Below are 25,887 nucleotides of genomic sequence, written 5' to 3'. Positions count from 1 at the left end.
AAAACTAAGATAGGATTTCATTTAGATTAGAATTTTATCAACTGTTGGCGAACTCCTGTATTTGGGGGGAAAAAAACCAGATATAAAAGAATTCTCTCAGTTATCATTTGGAAAATGTTAGCTCTTTACCATTGCGCCACCAGGGCTCTGGGAGAGTCCTAGCAGCATTGAAATCTTTGAGTCTAGTTCTTCATGTGGTCCAGCTTATACTTCTGTCCACCCTGTTTCACACACCTCTTAGAGACACTATTCACACAGACCACAATGTGAATGGTGCTTTCTGGAATTGTACAGTACAGGGACTCTGCTTACAGACAGGAGTCCTGGCTAAAACAGACAGCATCCCCAGTCATGAAAACTGGAAAACCCCAACAGAAGCCTTGTTTACAGTCCCTCCTCTAGAAACAGGAGGCCTCTCAGCTCCTGAACTCATCTTCCCTTTATTATCTGACTCATACCAGAAAAGTTTAGGGTCTTTAACCCTATCTCCTTCTCTCTCCCTAAAATTTTAATCTCAAAGAGCAACCCTAGAGACATCATTCCTGATCCCTATCTTCAAGCAGTAAAACTGGAATGCCCCAGCCTACCTATGATGTTTTCTCTAAAGTGAGCTAAATCGTGAACAGGCCCCTTTCAGAAATAAAAAGACAGCATATGAGAGGACCATTATAGATTTCAGCCAGAGATTGACAGGAAATAGCTGCCACACTTATTTGTCCCAGTGGCATGCTAGTAATTTCATCTCCACTGACATTTCTGGTATGTGTCTTAGATTTCATTTCTGATTACTCAGGGTAGGGGTAACCTGGAGAAAGAACAGTAATCAAGTGAGCAGGAAAAGCTTAGAGATGTTTCTAAGGTTCTCACTTTGCAAATATTTTCCCAGTCTGTATAATAAACCAATAGAATTAATGTCAAGTGAAATGAACTCACATGTGTTATGTACATACACAAAAAAACACCCAGTGCCGTCAAGTCGATTCCGACTCATAGCAACCCTACAGGACAGAGTAGAACTGCCCCATAGAGTTTCCAAGGAGTGCCTGGCGGATTCAAACTGCTGACCCTTTGGTTAGCAGCCATAGCACTTAACCACTACGCCACCAGGGTTTCCTGTACATACACATGCAATACATATAATAGTACATACACATGTTGTATACAATGCTCTAGTATCAAAAATTGATTCCTTAAATCACAAAACAATAAACTGGTTGCTTCAGCTATAGACTGTCTGTCTGAAAATGGGCCAGATAACTTTGAATGTGGAAAAATAAATGGGAGTCAGTAAGAAACATTTGAAAATGATCACTTGGGAAGGAGCCAGTAAGCGTGACGAGCATGCTGAAGCAAGCATTTGTAGGCAAGGACCTCAGAGTCAAGAAGTCTCACCTTTCAGTGGCGCGCCACTAAAAGCCAAGGTTAGTGAACCAGGTGTCCCTGCAACCTGGGGCAAAGTCAACAGGAATCTCTTGTTATAGCTGAAAATTTCATGCAAATTTGGAGGATATTATGTAAAAGAATATGAGAACTATATAATTAAGTCTAAAGACAACCATCAACTTGTTCCTTCATCTTCACAGAAGTGGAGTCAGTCAGTGTTTCTGTTTCTGGACGTTTTTCCAGTAGCCGCTCAGTTGGTTCCGACTCATGGCAACCCCATGTATGTCAGAGTAGAACTGTGCTCCACGGGGTTTTCAGTGGCTGATTTTTCAGAAGTAAATCACCAGGACTGTCTTCTGAGGCATCTCAGTGTGCACTTGAATCTCCAACCTTTCAGTTAGCAGCCAAGTGCACTAACCATTAGCACCACCCCGGGACTACCCTCAGGTAAACAACTAGAAGGCTAAGGGGAGAGTGGTAGTCCAGGATTCTTGAGGTGGATTTCTACATGCAAAAACATACCTCACACCATATTTGAAAACTAACTCAAAATGAATCAAAGACCTAATGTAAGAATTAAAACCATAAAACCCTTAGAACAAAATATACAGGTAATGGTTAGGGACCTACTTTTTCCACAATGGATTCTTAGATATGACACTGAAAGCACGAGCAGCAACAGACAAAATAGATAAATGAGACCTCATAGAAATCAAATACTTTTGTTCAACAAAGTAAGAAGACAGGCTACAGGTTGGGAGAAAATCTGGAGGAACCATATATCTGATGTTGTTGTGTGCCGTTGAACCGATTCCAACTCACAGTGACCCAATAGGACAGAGTAGAACAGCCCCACAGGGTTTCCAAGGAGCAGCTGGTGGATTCAAACTGCCAGCTTTTTGGTTAGCAGCCTGAATTCTTAACTACTTGGCCACCAGGGCTCCATATACCTGATAGGATTTAATATCCTGAAAACAAAGAATGCCTACAAATCAACAATAAGAAGACAACCTAATTAAAAAATAGGAGCCCCGTGGCACAACAGTTAAGCACTCTGCTGCTAACTGAAAAGTTGGTGGTTCAAACCCACGGAGCAACTTTGTGAGACATAGATGTGATCTGCTTCTGTAAGGATTACAGCCTAGAAAACCCTATGGAGCAGTTCTGCTCTGTCACATGGGGTCACTATGAGTTGAAATCAACTCGACAGCACCTAACAATCAAAAAATGGGCAAAGGACACAAATTGACATTTTACCAGAGAAGATATACAAATGGCCAGCAAACATATAAAAAGATGCTCACGGTGTCATTAGTCTTTAGAGAAATACAAATCAAAACAAGATATCACCACATCCACTACGATGGCCACGATTTAAAAAAAGGGAAACCACAGGTGCTGGTAAGGCTGTAGAGCAACAGGAACCCTCAGTCATTGCTACTGGGATTATAAAATGGTAAGCCACTGCGGCAAACAATCTGCCACTTCCTCAAAAGTTAAATATGGAGTTACTATGTGATCCATCAATTCCACTCCTAGGTATACACTCAAAAGAATTGAAAGCAGGAACACAAACAGATAGACGTATACCGGTGTTCGCTGTAGCACTATTCGCAATAGCCAAAAGAGGGAAACAACCTAAATATTCATCAGCAAATGAATGGATGAACAAAATGTAGTACATACATAAAATAGAATATTACTCAGCCATAAAGAGAAATGAAGTCCTGATATATGTTACAGCGTGGATGGACTTTGAAAACATCATGCCGAGTGAAATAAGTTGGTCATAAAAGGACAAATATTGTATGATTCCACTTATGCGAAATATCTAGAACAAGCAAGTGTATATGGACCTAAGGTTATTAGTAGTTGTGAGGAACAGATGGAAAGGAAGGGGGAAAAAGGACCCACGGCTTAGGAGACACTGAGCTTCCATTAAGGGTGGTGGAAAAAGTTAGAAAAGGATAATGGTAATGGCTATACAACATGATAAATACAATTAATGTCAGTAAGTTATACGTGTAAAGAATGTTGAACTGGCGACTGTTTTGTTACATACATATTTACTACGGTAAGAAACATAACAAAAAAGCTCCATCCTCAAGAAGCTCATGGTCTATGCAGTTTAGTGGGAGACAAATAAGTAAATAAATAAAACCAAACCCACTGCCGTGGAGTCGATTCCGACTCATAGCGACCCTATAGGACAGAGTAGAACTGCCCTGTAGAATTTCCAAGGAGCGCCTGGAGGATTCGAACTGCAGACCTTTTGGTTAGCAGCCGTAGCTCTTAACCACTACGCCAGCCAGGTAAAAAATAAAAACAGAGAGTGGTATGTGCTAGAAAATGGATAAACACTAAGGGATTTGGAACATTTATTAATTCAACAAATATTTATTAAGCACCTACTCTGTGCCAAGCACTGTTCTAAGTACCAGGGAAACACTACAGAATGAAAGCAGAAAGAGTCCTTACTTTAAGGAGTTTGCATTCCCACAGGGGAAAACAGGCAGTAAACAAGTACATTTATGTCAGATGGTGGTATTAAAAAGAAAAACAAAAGTATAAAGGGAAAAGAGTGTTAGGGGAATGCTATTTTAGATACATTGATCAAAAAAAGCCTCTGAAATGGAAGGGAACTCTGAATGAAGTCAGGACTCAAGCCTTGTAAGGGAAGAACATTACAAGCAGAAGGAATAGCAAGAGCAAAATCCCTGAAGCAATTCAGCATTGTGTTCGGTGCTTGAGGAAAAGCAACAAGACCAGGGAGGCAGGAGTATAGTGAAAAAGAAGAGATGGATAGTAGATCAGATCAGAGTGATAGCCAGAAGCTAGATTTAGTAGAGACTTCTAGGCCATATTATAGATTTGGGGTTTTATTCTGAATGAGATGGGATGCTGCTGTTTTGTTTTGCGACTTACTTGTTTGAATCAGTATCCAAATAAAGTCTATTGTGAACTATAAGATCCACCTCTATTTCTTTTGTTTTCTTACAACTTGTATATTTGAAGAAACCTGGTCACTTGTCCTGAAAAGTTTCCCACATCTGGTTGCATAATGTATCATGTTCCCCTGGCTTCTATTTCCTATAAACTAGTAGTTGGATCTACAGGCTTGATTAGATTCAAGTTCATTGTTTTGTTCTGTTATGGCACCTAACAACAACGATAGACACATACATGAGTACATACACTCATATAGAAGCATTTCTGGGAACGGACATATCCTCTCCCAACAGGAGGTATATAACATCTCTCTCTTTTTTGTAATGTTAGCAGCTATTGATGCTCAATACCTAGATCCATGAATTCATTTGAATTGCAGAACTCATTTTGAATTAGGCAATGTTAACACGTGAGGAGCCTTTTGGTGGCACACAGCTGTTAAGCACTGAGCTGCTAAACGAAAGGTTGGTGCTTCGAACCTACCTAGCAGCTCTGCTGGAAAAATACCTGGCAATCTGCTCCTGTAAAGATTACAGCCTAGAAAGCCCTTATGGGGCAGTTCTACTTTGTCACATGGGGTCACTGTGAGTCGAAATCAACTCGATGGCACCTAACCACCATAGACACATATGTGAGTACATACATTCATATGGATGCATTTCTGGGGAACAGATATATCTCAAACCAACTGTTGTCTTTCCCTTAACACCCCCTTTGTCTCATTACTTGTTCTTTAACCTCTCATTTTAAAATTCTTTGTGTGTAAAAACAAGACATGTATAATACAAAGGGGAGACTCAAATTTATAGTAATAACTTCCCAAAGGGAACATACTTACTTTTAGAGGAGGGGAGATAAGTAAGAATTAAGAGGAAAAAGTGCCTATAAAAAATAAGGAAACCACAAAAAAAAGGTATATCTGAGCTCAGTGTAAATTTAAATCTAAATTGTGCACAGAGTATCACCAAGGTGACATTTTAGAAAAATGAAACATTTGAAATTCAAAAAATTAGAAATAGGAAGATAAGAAGAAAAATTAAAACATGCCCCTGGTTTTAAAGCTTCCTGTCTTTATGAACATGGGCTTTTAGTTGGAGTAAAGTTTCCTGTCTTTCTTTATGAACATGGGCTTTTAGTTGGAGAGAGGGGGATCTAAGGTTTTGTTTTGTTTCCTTTCTTTCTTCATGAAGCACGTATTTTATCTTAAGCCAGTTCACCAATGTCATTACATCTCGAGGTCAGGCTGGGCAATTTCATGCCATTTGGCCAACAAGTTGGAAATGTTTGGGTGTTCTGATGTCTGTCACAACATGAAAGGTATTCATTTAACAGAGACACAACAGAACTGGGTAAATGGAAGACGTGTATCTGAATAAATTGCAAGGGTTAGTAAGAGTGGTTTCCTCTCATTCAATTAAAGATAAAAATGTTTACACCAAATAAAATTGTAAATATGCTGTAGTTGTTTCCCCTCATCCCATGGTTTATAGGCTGGGAAACAGTTCCCTTTAAAAAAAAAAAAAAAAAACTACTATATTGAGATGTATGTAAGTCATACAGTATGTAGTTTACCCACTTAAAGTGTACAATTCAATGCTTTTTTTGGCATGTTCACAAAATTATGCAACCTTTACCATAATCTAATTTTAGAACATTTTTGTCTCCCCTGGAAGAAACTGTTCTCATTAGCCATCGTTCTCCTTACCCCCAACATCTTGCCCCTATCGCTAAGCAACCACTAATCTCTATGCCTCTACAAATTGCCTGTTATGCAAAATTGTCTTTTAATTGCCACCCATAGACTATCCCACTGAAATTCTTTTTTTACATTATAATAATAGCAATAAAAATAGAAAAGAGCCCTAAAAATATGAACGGACAGCAAAAAAAAAAGTAACAAGATAACCAACAAAAATGCTATTGAAGCTGATAGCATTTGAGGGCTCACAGAGACGATGATAGAGTGTGGTATCATTTAAGAGGGCCTAATATTTTTTTTTTTTAATATTAAATAACAGCTTAAAGCAGCTTGGGTTGCAGACACATCTCTTATCCATGAGATCAGTGATATCTGCCACCAAGGATATTTGCAAATTCACATCCTCACTCCAGTGATCACCAACTGTGTGACTCTGGGCAAGTCACAGAAAATTTGTAAACTTCAGTTTCCTCATTGGCAATATGGGAATCATGATGTCACCAATCTCATGGAGTTAGCATGAACATTAGCACATGTGAAGCTTTTAGGACCATACCTGGCATGTAAGAAGCAGTCAGTGTTGTTAAAGCTTTTATTCATATAAAATCAAAGATTCAAGTCAAATCCAAAAATGGAATTCTTAGACATGCCAACTCGCCCCTTACCACATGTGATTGGTTTTTTGAAGTCTGTATTAAAAAGAAGTTCCCATTATTAAAAGAAGTTCCCGTTCTGTAAAGATTCCTGCCATGAAAGCAATGGATTGGGATTTAAGATACTGTAAACTTTTTTTTTAAGGTAGAAAGAAAGAGAGAAGAATAGAGTTGACCGAGTATGATTAGGAACAGAGCTACAAGCAAGCCCTCCTTTGCTTTAGAAGCATGTGTTACATAAATAGGAAAAGTGCTAATTTATTATTCTCACCTAACACTCGGGTAACAGATTTTGCTTTTCTAAATGAAATTACAGCAGAAAGATGCTTATATAATGGTATTATATATGTCTAATAAAAAAGTGTTACCGCATTATGAACCAAATATACCCTCTTATTTTGGGATAGTTGAAATGTTTAAGACCCTTTAAAGGTGTGACTTTTAGTTCTGTGAGTAGAAACTGAAGTCGTGATTTGGTTTTGTGTCCATGAGTCTCAGGAAGTTTAACACCAATTTCATTGCCTTCTCTTCCAATACAAAATGACTTCTGGTAATAAGACTGATGTGTTAGATAATTTTATTTTTGAGGTATTATAATGTATCTTCTGTTCTTTTAAAAAGTGTGGTGTTGAGTATTATTATGTCCCAATCAGATGACTCATGATACACAACATTTTCATACTTGGGAAATGTTAACACATTACATTCTTGCTTTGAAAAGATAAAAGACTTAATCACAGACAACACATTTTCATTTTCCTTTGACCCCGTGAGACAAGTTAAATGATGTGGTTTGCATGCAGCCTCATTTGGGGCCCCCAAAGTCCTCCACATTATCCATCTGTGTCTACAATTTTAACTCCAGGCTTTACTCCTCTTGGCACTGTTTTGTATTTGCATGAAAATTTGTGTTATTTTTGCATGACAAGTCATCCGTAATGTTGAAGTTAAATGTCTAACATACCTTGCAATATCACGTGTCATTAATTCTTACATGATTTTTTTTTCCTTTATTTTCAGTTACTGAAGTTTAAAATATGCTTGAAATGTAAAAGTGGCATGAAACTGGAGTGATGCAAGAATAATGTTCTTTTAAGGACATAATATTTTTTAACTGAAAAAATTTGGGGGGAGTTTCCAGCCTTGTCTTTGGACATGAATCCTTAATTACAAATTATGATAACATTATATAGGGCTGCTATGAGTCGGAATCAACTGACAGCAACGGGTTATGTTGAACATAGGGGCTGTCAGCAAAATAATAAATTCTCAAGTGATACTTCTTTTTTTTCCCCAAGAGCTTTTTTTTTTTTTCAGTCCTTGCATATGCAGTATTAAATTTGGCCCCTAATTTCAGAAATTAATAAATTTTTTTTTCCTTAAGCTCCACGGACTTTGGTGAAAGTTCCTAGTTTCTACAAAAGCAAGGAATTGCTGAATGACAGCACCAACATGTTAGTACTTTAATGTTTCCTACATGAACACAATTACCAAAATAGATATGTAATACAGGAGTGCATGAGTACACAAAGAAAATAAGTCATTAACACCATGTGTCAAGCTTCAAATCCATAAGAAAAGGCATGGATTTCCACCATGGCCCAAAGAAATTACTCTTTCCTTCCAAGTAGTCACCCCTGCTGGCTCTGTGTTTATTCCTGCAGGTGCCATTGCTAAAACCGGTTCTGAATAACCCCGTTTCAAACTCCCTTCAGAGTCTTTGGCACATTCACCTTAATACCCATGTGATAGCAAATCTGGTTTCTTGGAGAGTGATTTTAATTTTCTTAAGCAGCTAAAAGATCTTCAGAACCAAATCAGTGAAGTAATCTTATAATCAAGCTGGTGAAACATTTTTAAAATGATATATGAATAAGAGATTAATAAGACTCGCATGGCCTATAGCTTATGACTGTGAACATATTTCTCAAAGTAAGCCCCACAAAACATTTGTGTAATAACAGCAGCAGTGGAGCAAATGGGGTTTTCTTAAGGGGTCTTCTGGGCAAGCACATGATATTCACTCGAATGGATAAGGTTTTATACACAGGTTGTACACACACACACACGAACTTAAAATTTAGCCTAATTTAGATTAATGGAATGGTTTATATTTTAAAGACCGTTCTTATGTTATTTTCCTTTTGTCATAATATAGATGAGTGATCATCATTTCTCCCTCGCTGAGTGAACAAGTTAATATTCCTTTGGAGTAATCTCAACTGATTTTGGTTGGCTATCACCCAGCTGTCACCAACTAGCTCTGTGACTTTAGCAAGGGGTTCAATATCTCTATGCCTCTGACTCCCTGTCTATAAAATGAGGGCTTGAGGCTAAACTGCCTTTAAAATCTCCTTTGAATAAAAATGTTATTACACTATAATTATCATATACCTGTGTGTGATTCTATAACTGTCATATATCATAGGTCTACATGCTTCTCTGTGCAATTTTAATTAAATCCAGGCTGAAGTAACTCAAATTCTAGGTATTTAAAAAAGGCATCTAGCCTCTGAGAAGAAAACTAGTTTCCCTGATAAGGTCTTTTCTACCTGATGATGATGATAAAGATGGTATTTGTATAGCACGTTACATTTATATTGTCTTATGTGAGACTCATAATCTAAGAGCTGCTATCATTATCCTCATTTTATAGGTGAAGATACTGAGGTTCAGAGAGATTCATGGGCTAGCAAGTTGTAGAGCCAGGATGGAGATTCTGGGTCTTCTACCTCCAATTTAAGACCCTTTTCCTCCATCACAATTTATCCTAAAACCGCCAGTCTTGTATTTAGGAGACAGTTTATCTAAGGTGTCATCATTCAGAATTTACACTCCTTGAAAATAAAATCTGACCGTTTGGGACCCTCTGGCACCTCCTCAGAGTATCCACTTGCGTCACTACAGCTCTCTCTGCTTTTACAAACTAGTTGTTTTGTCAGCATGAGTGTGACAACAATTAGACGTCCCCTGTTTTTGCCCCATGCCTTTTCTCCTTCACAGTCATTCAATGACAAGCGTAAAAAGAGCTTCATCTTTTCACGAAAATTCCCATTCTACAAGAACAAGGAGCAGAGTGAGCAGGAAACCAGTGATCCTGAACGTAAGTAGATTCTCGAAGATAATGTCACATGCAACACAAGAGAACAAATCCTTCACGGGCAACACGCATGACGTAGGCTCTCCCACTCCACACGCCTAGGCAAACAAACACTGCAGGCAGGCAGGTCAGGTCTTACTACTGTGACCAGTGTTTGACTGCAGTCTGGATCCTTCCCTTGATGTGGCTTTTCTTTGCAGAATGCATTGGAGAGGGACTCGTGGGAACTGGGACTTCGTTTCCAACCAGCATTTATCTGTGACCAGGACTGGTCTGGTTTGCCTTTTCAATCACACAACTCTCTAAGGCTTGAGACAAATTATTTTCCGGGCAGAAATCTTGAATTCCATTGCCACATATATTTTTTGGAATGCTATCTAATTGGGAGTGATTAAATTACCTACATTGATTATTAGCATATTTGCCTGCTCTTTTCCCTCCCATCAACATTAAATACTTGCCGAGCAGTGAATTTGTATCGGTAGATACTAAATCTAAGAATGTGTCCTGAAATTTGGAATCAACCATTGTTCTAAGTAGTCTTTTTCTGTGGCAACACTGACAATGGACAAAAATTGCGTTTGCTGAATCTTTGTTTTACACTCTGTTTAAACCTTTTGAGTTGCTTTACAAATCTGAAGAGAAATTTCCTTCTTGAGTCTCAGCCCAGGGGATTTGAGGTGAAAGTTGTTTCAACAGGAGAAAGAGTGGGATCCAGATTGTTTAGGCAACACAGTCTGTCATGGTAGTATCCATTTCAACTCCACTGACTTCTTCCTTCCTCTTCCGCGGCTGTTCTTCCTCTCTCATTGCTCTCTCTGGGGACTTCCATGCAGGACATCCCCGGATTAGGTGACGACGGTTATGGAACAAAGACTCTGAGTAAGTTCCCAGGAATGGTCACTGTAACTTTTCTTTTCTTTTCCTTTTGAGTTTGGCTTTTGTTCCTTTTCTTGAGGAACTTTCAATCCTAGCATGCACAAGATACGAGTTTTATTTGTTACCTAGCTGTGAATGCTCCTACAAAGTAATTTTCAATCGTTTTGTTCTGCATGTCAGCATTTAAAAGCAAAGTGTGTCAGGCACTCTAACTTCTGTTGCAGTTAACAGCTTCCCTTTCTGACCGTGTGTTATGACCAACATGGTCCTGATGCCAACCGTAGCATTGCTTGCTCTGCCGCCTAATACCTGCCAGAGAGCAAGAAACCATGTTGAAAGAAAGGGTGAGCTAAATGTTCTAGGACAGGAAAGTAGAAATGTTTATGTTCTTCTGCCTTTTCACACGGAAATATTTAATGACTTTGCCAAATTCCATAATTGGGTTGTACTTGCTATTATCAGTAAAGGAGCTATTTTATAGTGAAAAGGAACATGCATACTCAGAAAGTAAATATTAAGTTATTTGATCTTCCATGAAGAATTCTTTGTTATCTAACTCTGATTGATTTTTTTCTAACTTGCAGTGATCCTGCTTGAAACGTTTGTATAATAAAGTTTTAGATATGTATTAATATGTTTCTCTAGCAATGATTTATTAGCTGCATTGCATAACCAAGTTTTTATTTTATAGTATGTAGTAAAAAATAAAATACATTAACCCTTTAAATTCCCTAGGTGTTAATGCCTTTAGTTTGTGTCTCATTGCATCAAGCAATTACAAAATAATATTCCCATGTATGAATATACTATGACTTTTTCTTGCTTTAATACTAACTCCATTGGGTAGACACCAATGAAATAAGAACAGAGCTTTGTGTCTTTTGCAGCTGTATCACATGTTCATTGGTTTTTCTGGTTTGTTGGTTGATTTTTTTTTTTTTAATTTAACAGCTATGGGCAATATTTTTAGAAGCAGTTCATTTCATTTGTGTAAAACAAAATAGCATTGAGCTGGACTTTATTTGCAAGAGCTGTGTAATGATCTTCATCCTTCTAATTGTTCAATTAAACGTATATTTTTACATAAGAGAGAGAACAAAATTAGATCCAGAATAACTACTGATCTTAAAGATGAAAACTTTATCTTTTCAGTCTTTTTATATGAAATATGTCATGGAATTTTTCTTAAAAGTGTGGCTACAGTTCAAACACTGATTCAAACATCATGTGGAGAGCATCAAGCACAGAGAGAGTTTGTAAATTTTCAGTCTGGGGGGGAAAGGAAGACTTTTAATGTATTATTAATAAATGAACATCACCAAAAAGCAGTTGCCATTGGAATGTCAAAAAATATGAGTGATGTCCTTTTTAATCCAGAATGTGCAAATGTTTATTTACTCTTTAAAAACTGAACAGATTTTGCTAGGTAAAGTTACTTGCCAATTCATGCATAGCCATATTTTAGACTTTAGATGGAACATATTTTAAATTTCTCTCTACCTACAAAGGGAAAAATTCTGTTACACAATACCTAGAAGCTAAAAAAGATTGGTTGTTAAATCAAGCACTGTGTGTTTCTAAATTTCTCCATAAATTGTATAGCATCATTCTAAATTATTTAAACAAACAGTAAAAAAAAAAAACTGTCATCCCCAATTCAAGATATTGAAGATAATAATGTTCCCTTTGCACATGAAAATACGCTTCTGTTGGCTTGACTTTTCAGTAACAGAAAACAAATCTGCACTGATCCATCCCACTTCTTTCCCTAGCGCCCCTTGGCATTTATAAAAGGTTTGCCTGAATCAGTGATGCAGCTCTGGTCGTAGACACCGACACAAAGAGAAATGACTCATACAGACTCAGCCCATGCTTTGGTTTGCATCAGTTTCACCATGTAAAACCAGTTGATCAATTGGCAAGGATCTATACTATCAAATACATTTTGAGGCACTTTTTTTTTTTTTTTACAGTCAGAGAATAATGTTATATGTTTTTCTCTTTCTAGAAATGTAAAACGGTTGTCGCTTTTTTGAAAAACTGGCATTACTGCTAATGAGCTTCAGAAATCAAATTGTCACCTGTTCTATAATTAACTTGATATAGAAAGAGTTTGATAAGCTGATGAGTTTATCTTCTATGATTTAATAAGCTGTACAGATGAAAGGAAATGATGTTGGAAAGAAAAACTCTTTTCTCTGGCACATAACCTCTAAGGTTCTATTGTGTTAACTAAACTGTGTTTTATGAAAAGCCACTTTGGAATAGCACCACACGAATGAGTGAATTAAAAACATACTTTGCACCAGGACCTATGCTTGATATCAGGCCATTTTTCTCCTGCGTGTTCCATTCCTCCAGAACCCAATAGCTACCCAAGCAAGGCCCTTAAAATAAAAACAAATATTGAACTGATCCATAAAAGAGTTTTCAGTGACTCATTTCTTCCTCCAAGAGTTTCCACTCTCACTGAAGCAGGAAAGGTTTTCAACAATCCTCTTTTCATCCTGAAGATTAGTTTAGGAAGTATTTAAATAGAAATAAAATTTGAGGGGTTTCAGGGATCACTGATGATTTGAAATGCAATGTTCCTGCAAAATGTCTAAAGGCTAAAATAGAGAAACAGAAAAACCTGCAAGAAAACAGTGCCTACACACCAGAAGCTCCTGAATTTAGAGCCAAGAAGTATCTAGTCAAAACACACTGGCCTTTGTTACATGATCCTGGAAAACCAGAGCTAAACAAATGGGTCAAAGTATTTCTAAAATGTCTTAGGTCGACATCCTCTTTGTTGTAATTAAAGATATTTTCCTTATTTGCTAAAAAGAAGGTACAGCAGTCAACCAGTAGGTCCTTCTAAAACAGAGATAAAGTTTTCATCTTCTCTATCTTACCTATGGATTTTCTTAAGGAAGTCCCCTTCGTGCCCTTTCACTTGCCTTTTGCGCACATTTCTAGTAGCTCTGCATGAGTGTGTTCCTTTAAGTTCTGGCTGCTCTCCGATGCTTGGTATCTCTTTAATTTGCTGTGCTGTTCTTGCAGAACATGTTTCTTCTAACGCCAGCGATAGCGAGAGTAGCTACCGTAAGTTATTGCTTTGGTTTGTGATTCTTTTCTTTGCAATTGCCCCATTGCCTGTGGTGATCATTTCATTGTTATTTTTCGATTGCTGCCCTTTATCATCTTTATCAAAAGCAAATGGCTTGAACTGAAATCATTTGATGTGGAAAGATACAAAAGACACTAGGACCATCAGTGAAGCCGTATGTGGTTGGTGTAAGCAGTAGCAGTCTGGCTAAAAAACAGTTTCAACTTCATTTGGCTGTGGCCCAATGATTCAATTTTCTCAGAGCAGGTAGGGGAAAAGTTCAACCCGGTGGATTTTGACATTCTGCCCCCCACCCCCACCCCCACCACCAAAATAATTTAAACTCCCTGCCAGAGGGTTGAAAAGTCATCATGGTTCTATTTTCCTTCTCATTTTGCCTTTTCCTTTCTGTTCCTGGCTCCGGTTTATAAAAGAAATCTTTATAAATTACAGTGTTCCTTTTAAATCAAGTGTGAACCTTTTGTATCACTTCTTGTCCTGGCTATTATTTTAAGATAGATATGATGATGTATCTAACTTTATTTTCTGACGATGGGGAAGTGATGAAAAGTTTCATCCTCTCATGTTGAAGGAGCTCACATTTAAAAAAAAAAAAAAAGTGAACACATCATCTTGGATTAAAATGCTTAACTGAAAAGGTAGGTAACTATTTAAAAATTATCTTTGGTCTTGGTTTGGTCACCTCAAGCCATTTGCTTAGTGTATAAAAATATTCACCAAATACCAAGCACATGCCTTTGATGAGTTCTCATGGTTTCTTACCACCTACTTACTGGTTTTGGGTGACTAAAACAGGTACACATTATTACTGGGATCCTTATGATTTATATAATATTAATTTCTATTTCTTAGTGAAATGGATTACCCAAGATGCAATTGCCAAGGATATCAGAAAACTGCAGGCCCAATATATGTTACAACTACCAAGACAGAAATGGGCATTGTCTTTGCCCGAGTATTGCATGAATTGAAAACCAGAAAATTTTGGGTTTTTTTCCTTAACAGCATGGTACTTTACCAAACCCTGCCCTTTTTTTTTGAGACAGAGAGCCAGATAGTGTTCTTGGAGTAAGGCAAATGCAATTTTGAGGATTTTGAGAAAGGCTTTGAAGAATCAGATTGATGGCAAGTAGGAAAAAAATCACAAAAAAGAAAAGATGGAGAAAGGTAATAGAAAACACAGAATGAAATGGAAAAAAAAAATTATAATTAGATACCCCTGATCAACTTATAACAGTAAATAATATTAGAACCACCTAACTTTCTTCCCCAACACAATGACAAGTCTTACTGGCAGAAGGAATCGAAGGGTTCCTACTCTCAACATATGGCACCTAAAATTTTTACATTCTTCTATTCTGATGATTTTCATTATCCCAAGTTGGGGGAAAAAAAATTGTCTCTCCCTTCTTCTCATTTGGCTTTAATCCAAAGGATCCAAACCAAGAAGGAGTGAACAATGTTTATCTTCCTGACACCTCAACTACTCTCAATGTAATAGGAGGAAAAATATGACTTGTTTTGTTAGGTTTTATGAAGATCCATAGCACAAGTGTCTTTAATGTTCAGTTTTTAAGTGTTGTGTTTCCATCCATTAGGCACAGGAATAGAGAAAGAAAACATCATGCCTTATTCTTTCTGTCCTATTTGTGGGAAGTACATATATAAGAAGTATTTTTTCACTTAGAAATCCCACCTTTTTAGAAGCCACTCTTCTCTGTTTCAAAGCTGGGAAGGTTCTTCCCAGGATCATTTAAGTTACTAGGCCAAGGCTTTCAGATACTTGACAAATGTTTCATAGTGATGCTATAATATGACAAATTATTCTTTTCACTCCCACTTAGTAGTTGCACATAAATGTTTATTGACTGAATAAAGGAAACACCTGCAAGAGGCTTAAATTATCTATGATGAGAGAGATGATTTGGAACTGGAGTCTATGATATTTCTAGGGCAAGTGAGGAATCTAATGATCTATATGGGTTTGGGTCTCCTCTGAGTTGCAGAGGCCAGCCACTCGGATTGCTTTTTTAACAAATGAACAAAAAGTAAGAGGAACATTTATCGCTGCTCAGAAGAGGAAAAAAAAAAATGTTATTTCTTTCACCAGGTTGGAAATGTGAGGAATATTCATTTTTTTTTATTCAATATGTACTATATCCCACGTATTCTTCATAGGCACCATGGGGCCCAATATGAAGATCACTGAACTCTGGAATTCAGTGTACATATAGTAGAAGAGAGACAGAGAGAGATCGCTAAATAAAAACGTACACAAAAGTGTGGCAGATGCTAGGATAGATGTCTGCCCCAGAATAGCGGGGGCTTCAGACAGTGTCAGAGAGGAAGTGGCTTTGAGCTGAATTTTGGAAAGATGAGGCACTTGCCAGCTAGACAAGCTAAGGAAAGACCTTTCCAGAAAGGGCAGTAACACAAAAGTCACAGAAGCTTGGACAGACATGCTTTCCAGAAAGTGCCACCTTTGAAATCAAAATAGCCTGCATTTTTCTGCATTCCTGGCTTTTGCTGTAATTCTGACTAACTTTTAGGTCTTGTGAATAGCTATATAAACAACTACAAAAAAAGCCCTCTGCTAACTGATGTCCAGGTGTTATTTTTTTACTCTGAGAACCATTCCATGTCCACTCTGGGAATAAAATGGCTACAAAGTCTCAGTAGTTAGGAAGGCCCAGGCCCCTGTGTTTCATAACTCCATGGGACAGTATTCACACTGCATCTTGGAGTTGCACATTGTGGCAGCCTTGCTCGAAAGCCTCATACCTTTCCCGAGATACACAGACATAACACATATATACCCAAACCTCAATTTAGGATAAGTAGCTCATATCTTTGCTACACATTCTCAAGCATTACAGAATTATTTTTTTCAAAGTTCAACTATTTTGAGCACCAGTGAAAATGATGTTAATTACAGTGCATTGTCTATGCAAAATACTACCTCAAAATTATCTTAATTATGGGCTAAGTCCAGATTTCTGTCTGTGAACAAAGTAATTAAGCACAAACTTGCGTTCTTGGTTCTCTGTATCATACCTTTCAATTGCCCTTGTATCAGGAGGCAACAAAACTCAAGGTATAACGGGGACCACGAAAATCTCTACCACAGCTAAAGATCTGCCTTCCTAAAACTCAGTAAAGCTTTTCAAGCCATTATGGGTGTGAGGGACCTGGTGAGTATTCATCTAACCCACTGATGTTCATCAGTTAAGTAAGATTTTTAAAACAAGGCTTTGAAGAAATGACCAAAATGAAATTGAGGTGTTGAGATAAGGGAGCCCAAAACTTCTCAAATAGAATCAGTCAAATGGTGCCCATATTCTCCACTCTGCTCAAGTATTGCTCTTGAGAATAGTTCTTTAGCCTTTATAAAGCAGTCTTTCATTACATCTTTTATCTCATTTGATTTCTGCGACAAAACTATGAGATAGATCTTTTATTAATAGTCCTATTTTTTAGATGAAGAACCTGAAGCTCCAAGGCGATACTTAGCTCTCTACTAAGTAGTGGCACTGAAAGTCAAACCGAGGCCTTTTAATTATGAATCCCACACATTATTGACTCTTACTGTAGTTTGTAATCCGAGCCTCTTGACTTTCTACCTAGTATATTTCAACCATCCCATAAAAATACTACCTGTCAAATTAATACAAGCAACATTTGTATAGTATTACTTATGCACTAAGCTTGATTCTAAGTGCTGTACATATATTTATCAATATATCTTCCAAGCATCCTATGAAGACACTGAACCACTAATTCACAATGTGACCTCGAAGAAATCACTCAACCTTTTTGACCTTCAGTTCCCTCCTCTGTAAAATGAGTAGCTTGGGCTAGAACAAAGATGGCCAATGGATTTCAATCAATACTCCAATTCTGACCGATTGGTCATAGCTGCCTAAAGAGCTGTGCTGAAAAGTATTCTGAGGCCAAGTTGCAGCTCATCAGTAATGAGGACAATGATCAATTTGTGATGCCTATCAAGGGCGTGTACAACATGTGCTACATATTTGCCATCTACGAACCACATGATCCCCAAACGCTTTCTTAGCACTAACATTCTGTGTCTCCCAAAACCGAGTTTATTCTTACTAATCATCATATGCAGGCAGTAAGCACTAAATTTAGAATATTAGATGTACTGCCGCTGGCCTTCACTTCCCGCCTCTCTTCTAGCTTCCAAGAATTCCTAAAAAACAACAATTTGCTTTTCTCTATCATTTAGACATGTTAGGATCTTATTGACTTGCTTCCAGATTAAACACACAGTGTTTTCATGGAAATGCTACAAAGTCCTCTGCTAAGTCTCTGACAGACACAGAAGTCCACACACAGCACTGCGTTGCTCTCCCACTTGCAGCCATGCACTTGCCAAAACAAGACCAATAAATAGTTTGTACCTTTTCCATCAGCTGTTATTTCTAAGTCCCAACACCTCCTGAGCAAAAAATAGAAAAACTACGAAGGATGACTACTTTATGGAGATGACACAGCAGCATTTACAAAAAGAGTTGGTGTTTACAGATGGAGCACCTTATGGCCTATCAGTGACTCTGACCCAGGTTCAGCTCCTATATCTACCACCCATTCTTGTTCCTTTATATGCTCTACTGCTACCTTCTAACCCCTACAGAGAATTCTATATACCTCTCGCCCTTTTGAGACTGTAGTATATTTGACAAAGAGTCAAGAATATACGGTTTTAAATCCTGACTCCGTTGCTTACTAGCTGAGTAAATGGATAGGCCTCATTAACAGCTCAGAGCCTCAGCTTCTTCATCTGGAAAATGGGGATTATCAGGATACCTACCGCAAAAGATATCCGGCCAACACTAACCCACTGCTGTCAAGTTGATTTCAACTCCTAGTGAAACTGTAGGACAGAGCAGAACTGCCCCATGGGATTTCCAAGGCTGTAAATCTTTATGGAAGCCAAATACCACATCTTTCTCCCACCGAGCAGCTGGTGGGTTCAAACTGCCAACCTCTCCGTTAGCAACCAAGCACTTAACCACTGCATCACCAGGACTCCTTTCAAAAGATGTAGCTGTGAAAAATAGAATGCCATGCAGATATGAATTGCTGTGACTCTTTTTTCTCCCCTTCATTGTCTCCTTCTCATTACTTGATAGGGCTTTTTATTCTTGAACATGAAAGTGAAAATCAGCTTAAGTTGTTGAATTCACAGCTATTATTAATCCCAATCTCTATAGCGTCCCAGCAGGCTTCCTGGGTGTTACATAGTACCTGACTGTTGTAAGCTCTTCAGGATTGGAGACGGGCCTGGACACAGGGGTGCTGTAACTGCTACCTACCAGTTCTACTGCTCAGAACAAGAACTGTTACCTTTTCAAGTTAGAAAATAACCAAGAAAGCAATGGATAAACAAACTATAAAATTCTCTAACAAAAATTAATGCTATGCTGCTTTGCCCTGGTTTTCTGAATCACAAATTATATACACTGACATCAAACATATAAGGTTTGCCTATAGAATGTCCCATCAGAATGATTTGCAAGGCCACTGGAAAGAGACACCTACGGGAGTATGACATGTTACATTTGTCTAGAGAAAAGCACACTTCCCAAAGTGAAATGACCGTATTCACAAAGGCACAAACTAGAACCTAAGCTTGGCTTCTTGCTCAGGCTGTTTCCCACTACGGAAATCAGAATGAGAATTCACTGACAACTTTACGTTAAGCATTGGCTAGGTACTGGGGACAGAGTGATAAAAGAAACTCAGTCCTTGCCTTTATGGAGCTCCTAGTATAGTGGGGATCTTAAACATCACCGGATATTTAAAACCTTTGTTATCCTGTGGTAAGGATTCCCTCTAACTTATTAATCATACTCGGAAGATTTCCCTATAAAGTTACAGTTCAGCATCATAATGTTATTCTGCCATGCTTCTGTGCCTAAAACTATACTCATTCCCCAACAATTTGTATACTTCTGAATCCCTATGATCTCTACATGTCTCAGGTTTTTGTGGATAACTGGGGCTTGGCAATCAATCACTGTCATTTGGGGGTGGGGGGTGGAGAGGTGGGACCTGAACTTTGTAAATTTCAGTGATTTAGTTTATTAAAAGAAAATGATTTCCTTCCTGAGTACAAAAAATTGTGACTCCTCCTTACATCCCAACCCCATGTCCAAATGTGGGAACGTCCCCTGAGCATTTCTAGGACAGCCATAGGGTAGATGCCACTGAAGAGGTGTCTCATGGCCCACCCTCTGTGCCTTTGGGAAGCAGCTTGGCATGGAAGTGCCATTCTGAGAGCTAGCCCTGCTTGAGGGTGAGGTAAGATGTGACTTAGACCTGAGGCCATTTCTCACACTTGAGAAACTAAGACCCCACTCCCCACCCCAGCTACCCAGCCTCCAGGGAAGTCATCTGTACTCCACAGCTTTAGCTACATATTGCTTAACTTTCCAAAATCAGTTGTCATTATTAAAACCAACTATAAAGTTCACACCTCCACCTGGTGCCATGACTGTTGAAAGAGGCATACTTGGCATTGATGGGCTGTGAATGTGTTTCAAGGATAGTGAGGATATAAACCAATGAGATTAACTGCCCTTTGAGTTCGGGAGAAACTACCTCATGATTCACGTTACATGCCTTCTGTATAGATCAACGGATAGAAAGTTATTTTTAACAGCCCTTAGCTAGTTCCCCACCAAAGGATAGTCAACCAGAAGCTAATACAAAGAGCAAATCCTTCTAGGTTTGCAGCTGAAAGGGCTGATCCCATGGCCAGTTCATCAATTGGGTAAAATAGATGATTAAAAAAATAGTTGCCTAAAGCCAACCTGAGAAGCCCTGGTGGCACAGTGGTTAAGCACTCAGCTGCTAATCAAGAGGTTTGAACCCACCAGCCACTCCACTGGACAAAGTGTGGTAGTAGGCTTCCGTAAAGATTTGTTGTGTGCTGTTGAGCTGATTCTGACTCATAGGACATAGTAGAACTGCCCCATAGGATTTCCCAGGAGCAGCTGGTGGCTTTAACTGCCAACCTTTTGGTTACCAGCCAAGCTCCTAACCACTGTGCCACCAGGACACTGTCATAAACATTTACAGCCTTGGAAATCCAATGGAGCAGTTCTACTCTGTCCTATAGGTCAGAACAGAATTGAAGGCAACGGGTTAAAGCCAGTTTACTTTCCATGGTTATTTGTTGACTTGAGGCTCACGCTGGAGGAGCTGACACTTTTCCTACATTGTCTTTCTTAGCTCTCTTCCAAATTTTCAGGCACGCGTTAGCAGTAATTATAACCAATGACTTAGGACACTCCTCAAATTTTGATTCTATTGAACTGACCCACAGAATTTTCCTGATGAAATAACATTAAAGTCCTTAGCAGTCCTGTACTGCATGCTGATGAAGTTTTTGTATCATAAATGAAACTAGCAGACACTTGCTTTCGAACAATGTGCTTCTTTGGGAAATAAAATAGAAGATGAAATAAAAGGTACAGAAATTCTGAGTATGTACAGCAAACTACTGGATGGACCCTTTCCTTGAACTAAAAGGTTTCATTTTAGGTAGTAATGTGTGCTGTAGAAGCCATTCTACTCAATATTCCAATGTCAGACAGAGTAGTCTCACAGGTCATTGCCCTGCTGAATGGCAGATAGCTGGCTGCCAGTCAGTACACAGAGTTATGACTATGTGATGTGACCAGAAAGACAACCTGACTTCTGAAATACTGCTGAAGAGTTTTATGAGGACGAAGGGATTTTTGGAATGGTTCAAGAAGAGACAGCAAGGAAAATTAACACTGAACCGTGTCTGCTTCCTTGTATCAGAACAGAGATTGTAGCTATAGTATATGACTGGTAGTCCACTGTAATTTTTCCTTCTTCTCTTCTCAGGAGGGCAAGAAGACCTTATTCTCTCCTACGAGCCGGTCACAAGGCAGGAAAGTAAGTTTCCCAGCATGTTCTGATTTCTGATTTCCAGATCATAACAGGTGACACCATTGGAAGATGGAAAGAGTGAAGGACTAACAGAAATAAACCCTACTTAATACTCAGTTGTCCCCAGGCCAGATCCTGCTCTCTCCTTTTGGTGGTCCTATCACCAAACAAACAACTTCCCTGCTGAAAGTGGGCGATGACAACTCCCAAGAAGATGGAGCATCCCTCCAGATGAGTGCTCCTTAATGGGAAAGAGCCCATCAAAATCACCTAGAGAGCCCTGGCCACAGGACCAACGGATGAAAGCCCCTAGGAGACTGATGTCAGCTCAGTATTTAGAAGGAATCTGGAGCAGACCATGTACCAGGAGCCTGCATTCCTTTCCCTTTACAGAGAGGTGTTTATAGACAGGCTAATAACTATTGAAAGGGTATTGCAGAAGGAATTCAAGCATCAGATGAGTAGTTGTACCAAATGAACTTTAGAGTTTCTTCTAATCCCATGATACAAAGAAATTCAGAAAACCCCAATAGACCATGGAGAATATTTTGAGCTAAAAAAAAAAAGAAGGAATTATAAAAACTTAAGATGTCATTACTACTAATTCATTACTACTACTTATTGTTGTTGGGTGCTGTCAAGTAGGTTCTGACTCATAGCGACTCTATGTACAACAGAACAAAACACTACCTGGTCCTGCATCATCCTTACAATCATTGCTATTTACTGCTACCACTAATAATAATAAAAGTAATAATTACTTTTAAAGTCATTGTCTAAACAATGGCCAAACAGCTAGTTTGAATTCTTTTTCTCCCACTCAGTTACCTAATTTCAGTAGTTGTTTTGACATTGTGTGGGCATAACCCCAGAGTAAGCAAAACCCCTCCAGATGCTTCTTTGTGGTCACAGACACTGCAGTCACTTATCCATGTGAGTAATTTCAAGAAAGTAGACACAACCAGACATACCGAGAGTTAAACATTAATTGCCCTATGCCAGGCTGTATTGATAATTTATCCAATGAAGTAATGCCCTCAGCAGTTCACCTTAAGAATCACCCTTGCAGGACAGTTTTTCAGTTGTTTCCAAGTCTTTCTCCTCACCTGGATCTTCCTTTTCCTCTCTGCAGTAAACTACACCCGGCCTGTGATTATCCTGGGCCCCATGAAGGATCGGATCAATGACGACTTGATATCCGAATTCCCTGACAAATTTGGCTCCTGTGTGCCTCGTAGGTATTCTTTCTCTTTCCTCCAGAGAAAGAAAAAAACAAAAACCTAACTCCTTTCTGTGAGGATGAAATGTAATGCTGTTCCTCTTGCTGTCTCTCCAGTGACTCAAATACAGTTGTTACCTATTATCTGAGCTCCTTATTTAATTTTCTCTGCCCAACACTTTTCATCTATGCTGCCACGTGTTGTTCTGTTTAGTGAGCGCGTGATGTTGTCTCCGACCTGACTGTGATCCCTAGAGGGCAGGAATGGGTGGATCCTCTTCCTTTGCAACCCCCACGGCATTTAAAACAGCACAGGCTTGATGACGGGCATCGGCATGTTCTGATGGATTAACTGAAAGGCTGCTGAAGCAGCTTCTTCCATAGAACGAAAGAGATCAGAAACAAAGCCGTATATTAAAATCATTTCAGGATGATTGAGGAACATGTGTCAATCCAAAACCAAGTAGCCTTTCCCATATGTTTTAACAGCCCCAGGTGTTGGGATGATGAAGACAAGAAGGTTTATAAAACTTTAATCTGCTCTCTAAACCATTACCAACTTTAATCTGCCCTTTTGGTCATTAGAGACAATCGTCTGGTTTCCTGGTATCCCTGGGGTGGCCTGTAAGGTTTTATCTGCCCTACCTCCTTTCCTCCACTGTACTTCCGTGACCCCCACCCCATCTTCACCCCCACTATGTCACTCAAAAATGCATGAAGGCCTTCGCATTTCAAACAGCAGATGAGCAGTTGTACCAAATGAACTTTAGAGTTTCTTCTAATCCCGTGATACAAAGAAATTCGGAAAACCCCAATAGACCATGGAGAATATTTTGAACTAAAAAAAAAAAAAAGGAATTATAAAAACATAAGATGTTATTACTATTAATTCATTACTACTACTTATTGTTGTTGGGTGCTGTCAAGTTGGCTCTGACTCATAGCAACTCTATGTACAAAAGCCCTCTAGGAAATTTAAATTTATTAGCTAATTGAGCGCTTAAATATGATCCCAACAAATTTGTTTCTCATGCTATACATTTTTTAAGCTTTATGCTTTCAAATGTCACTCACATTTTAGTATCGCAAGTACCACCTGGAATACTTCAGAACATCAGGAGTTACATGTACACAGGACGTGAACAAAAGGGAGCTAGGATGCTGTATCTCAGGATATAGTTCCCAGCGAGGGCTCTGGGAAGCACACCTGCTTTTGTAGAACAGCTCCTGGGAAGGTCTTTAGATAGAACAAGCACATCAAAACCTAGGTCATGTGTAGCACCTACCAGTTTATTCCTCCACCTCTGAGTGAGAGAGAGCAGATGGTTGCTAAGTACCCTTTCCATTTTCCCTTGCATACTCTTTTCTCTTTTTTAAATTAAGAGCACTATTTTATGATGATCAATACATGCTTATTGTACAAAACTTGCAAAATGCTAAAAAGAAAGTTAAACAAGAAAATTAAAAATATCCAAAATTACAGAGTAAAGAGATAACATCACTGTTAATGTTTTGGTAGATTTCCATTCTACTCTGTCGTTCTGTGCGTGCATTTTTTTCCATGTAATTGGCCATATATATATATATATATATATATATATAAAAACTAAAAAAGTAGTTTTTTTTATATATATATAAAATATTAAACGTATATAATTTTTTATTCTTTGTTTTTTGATCAACATTATTCAAAACTTTATGTAAATATTTTAATCTTATACCATAATTAACTTTCATTTATGGACATTCTGGGTTTTCGGTATTATACACTGTAATTATGACATATTTTTAATTGTATTTTATAAATATTTTCATTTATAATATATAAATTAAATTAATATAATAAACATCTTTAAGGATAGAATGTCATCTGAATTTTTTTTTTAATCAATTTTTATGTTAGGTTCCTAGAAAGAGAATAGCTGAGTCAAAGATGGGGAACGCTTTAATATTTTTATTTTACATTGTTTTCACCTTTTCTTTTCACCAGGAAGTTTATGCGGAATGGTTAGAATTGGTGACTTTTAGCCCTACCTTAACAGTGATGATCTCGTTTTACATATTTTTAAATCCTTGAATACATTCATAGTACTTACCTACACCTAGTGCCGTCGAGTCGATTCCGACTCATAGCGACCCTACAGAACAGAGTAGGACTGCCCCATTGAGTTTCCAAGGAGCGCCTGGTGGATTTGAACTGCAGATCCTTTGGTTAGCAGCCATAGCACTTAACCACTACACCACCAGGGTTTCCACATTCATAGTAGCTATGAATTCATAGTAGCTATGTCTATTTTTCCTCTTGGTTATGGGTCACATTTCTCTGTTTTTTTGCTTGTTCCATAGTCTTTCATTGTGTGCTATGTTCTTGAGGGTCTGGATTTTATTAATTTCCCTTACAGAATATTGAGTTTTTGTTCTAGCAGGAAATAATTTACTGACAGATATGCTAGCTGTGGTTGTAACTGTTTTTTTTTTTTCCTTTGTTACGGTGGGTCTAGAGAAACCCTACTCCTAAAATGTGATCTTTCTAGGATCTCAACCAAAAGCCCAATTCTGGCTGATCAGAACTCCGTTGTTCCCTAATACTGTGTAACTTGCAGAATCTACTTTTGAAAATGGCCCCTAGTCAGAGAGGAGAGGTGAATGTAGAGCTCTATCAGTGTGTGTCTCTTTTCTCAAGGATCACAGCCCAGCACTGCCTACCTGAAAACAGTTATTCTATATATTTTGTCTAGTTTTGTAGCTGTTTATAGGGAGAGGTAAGACTGGTACCCATTACTATGTCACAGTCAGACCAGAGCTCCCTCATATTACCTATTTTTAAATATCTATATTGAGAGTGGAAACCCTGATGGCATAGTAATTAAGAACTACGGCTGCTAACTAAAAGGTCGGCAGTTCAAATCTACCAGACGCTCCTTGGAAACCCTATGGGGCTGTTCTACTCTG

At 38.3% G+C, this 25,887-nt stretch overlaps 1 protein-coding gene across 1 annotated transcript in view; it reads left to right on the top strand.

Moving 5' to 3' along the window:
- The window catches only part of DLG2 (discs large MAGUK scaffold protein 2), a 272,353-nt gene that overhangs the window by 222,851 nt on the left and 23,615 nt on the right, over positions 1-25,887 (top strand). Inside the window, exons 5-7 of the mRNA XM_023558518.2 lie at positions 9,688-9,787; positions 21,672-21,722; positions 22,849-22,950. Coding sequence (XP_023414286.1) covers positions 9,688-9,787; positions 21,672-21,722; positions 22,849-22,950 — 253 coding nt within the window. The remainder of the gene's footprint in view (positions 1-9,687; positions 9,788-21,671; positions 21,723-22,848; positions 22,951-25,887) is intronic.

Source organism: Loxodonta africana, chromosome 7, assembly GCF_030014295.1.
Source record: "Loxodonta africana isolate mLoxAfr1 chromosome 7, mLoxAfr1.hap2, whole genome shotgun sequence".
Classification (NCBI taxonomy): domain Eukaryota; kingdom Metazoa; phylum Chordata; class Mammalia; order Proboscidea; family Elephantidae; genus Loxodonta; species Loxodonta africana.
This window is presented reverse-complemented; position numbering and strand designations above follow the sequence as displayed.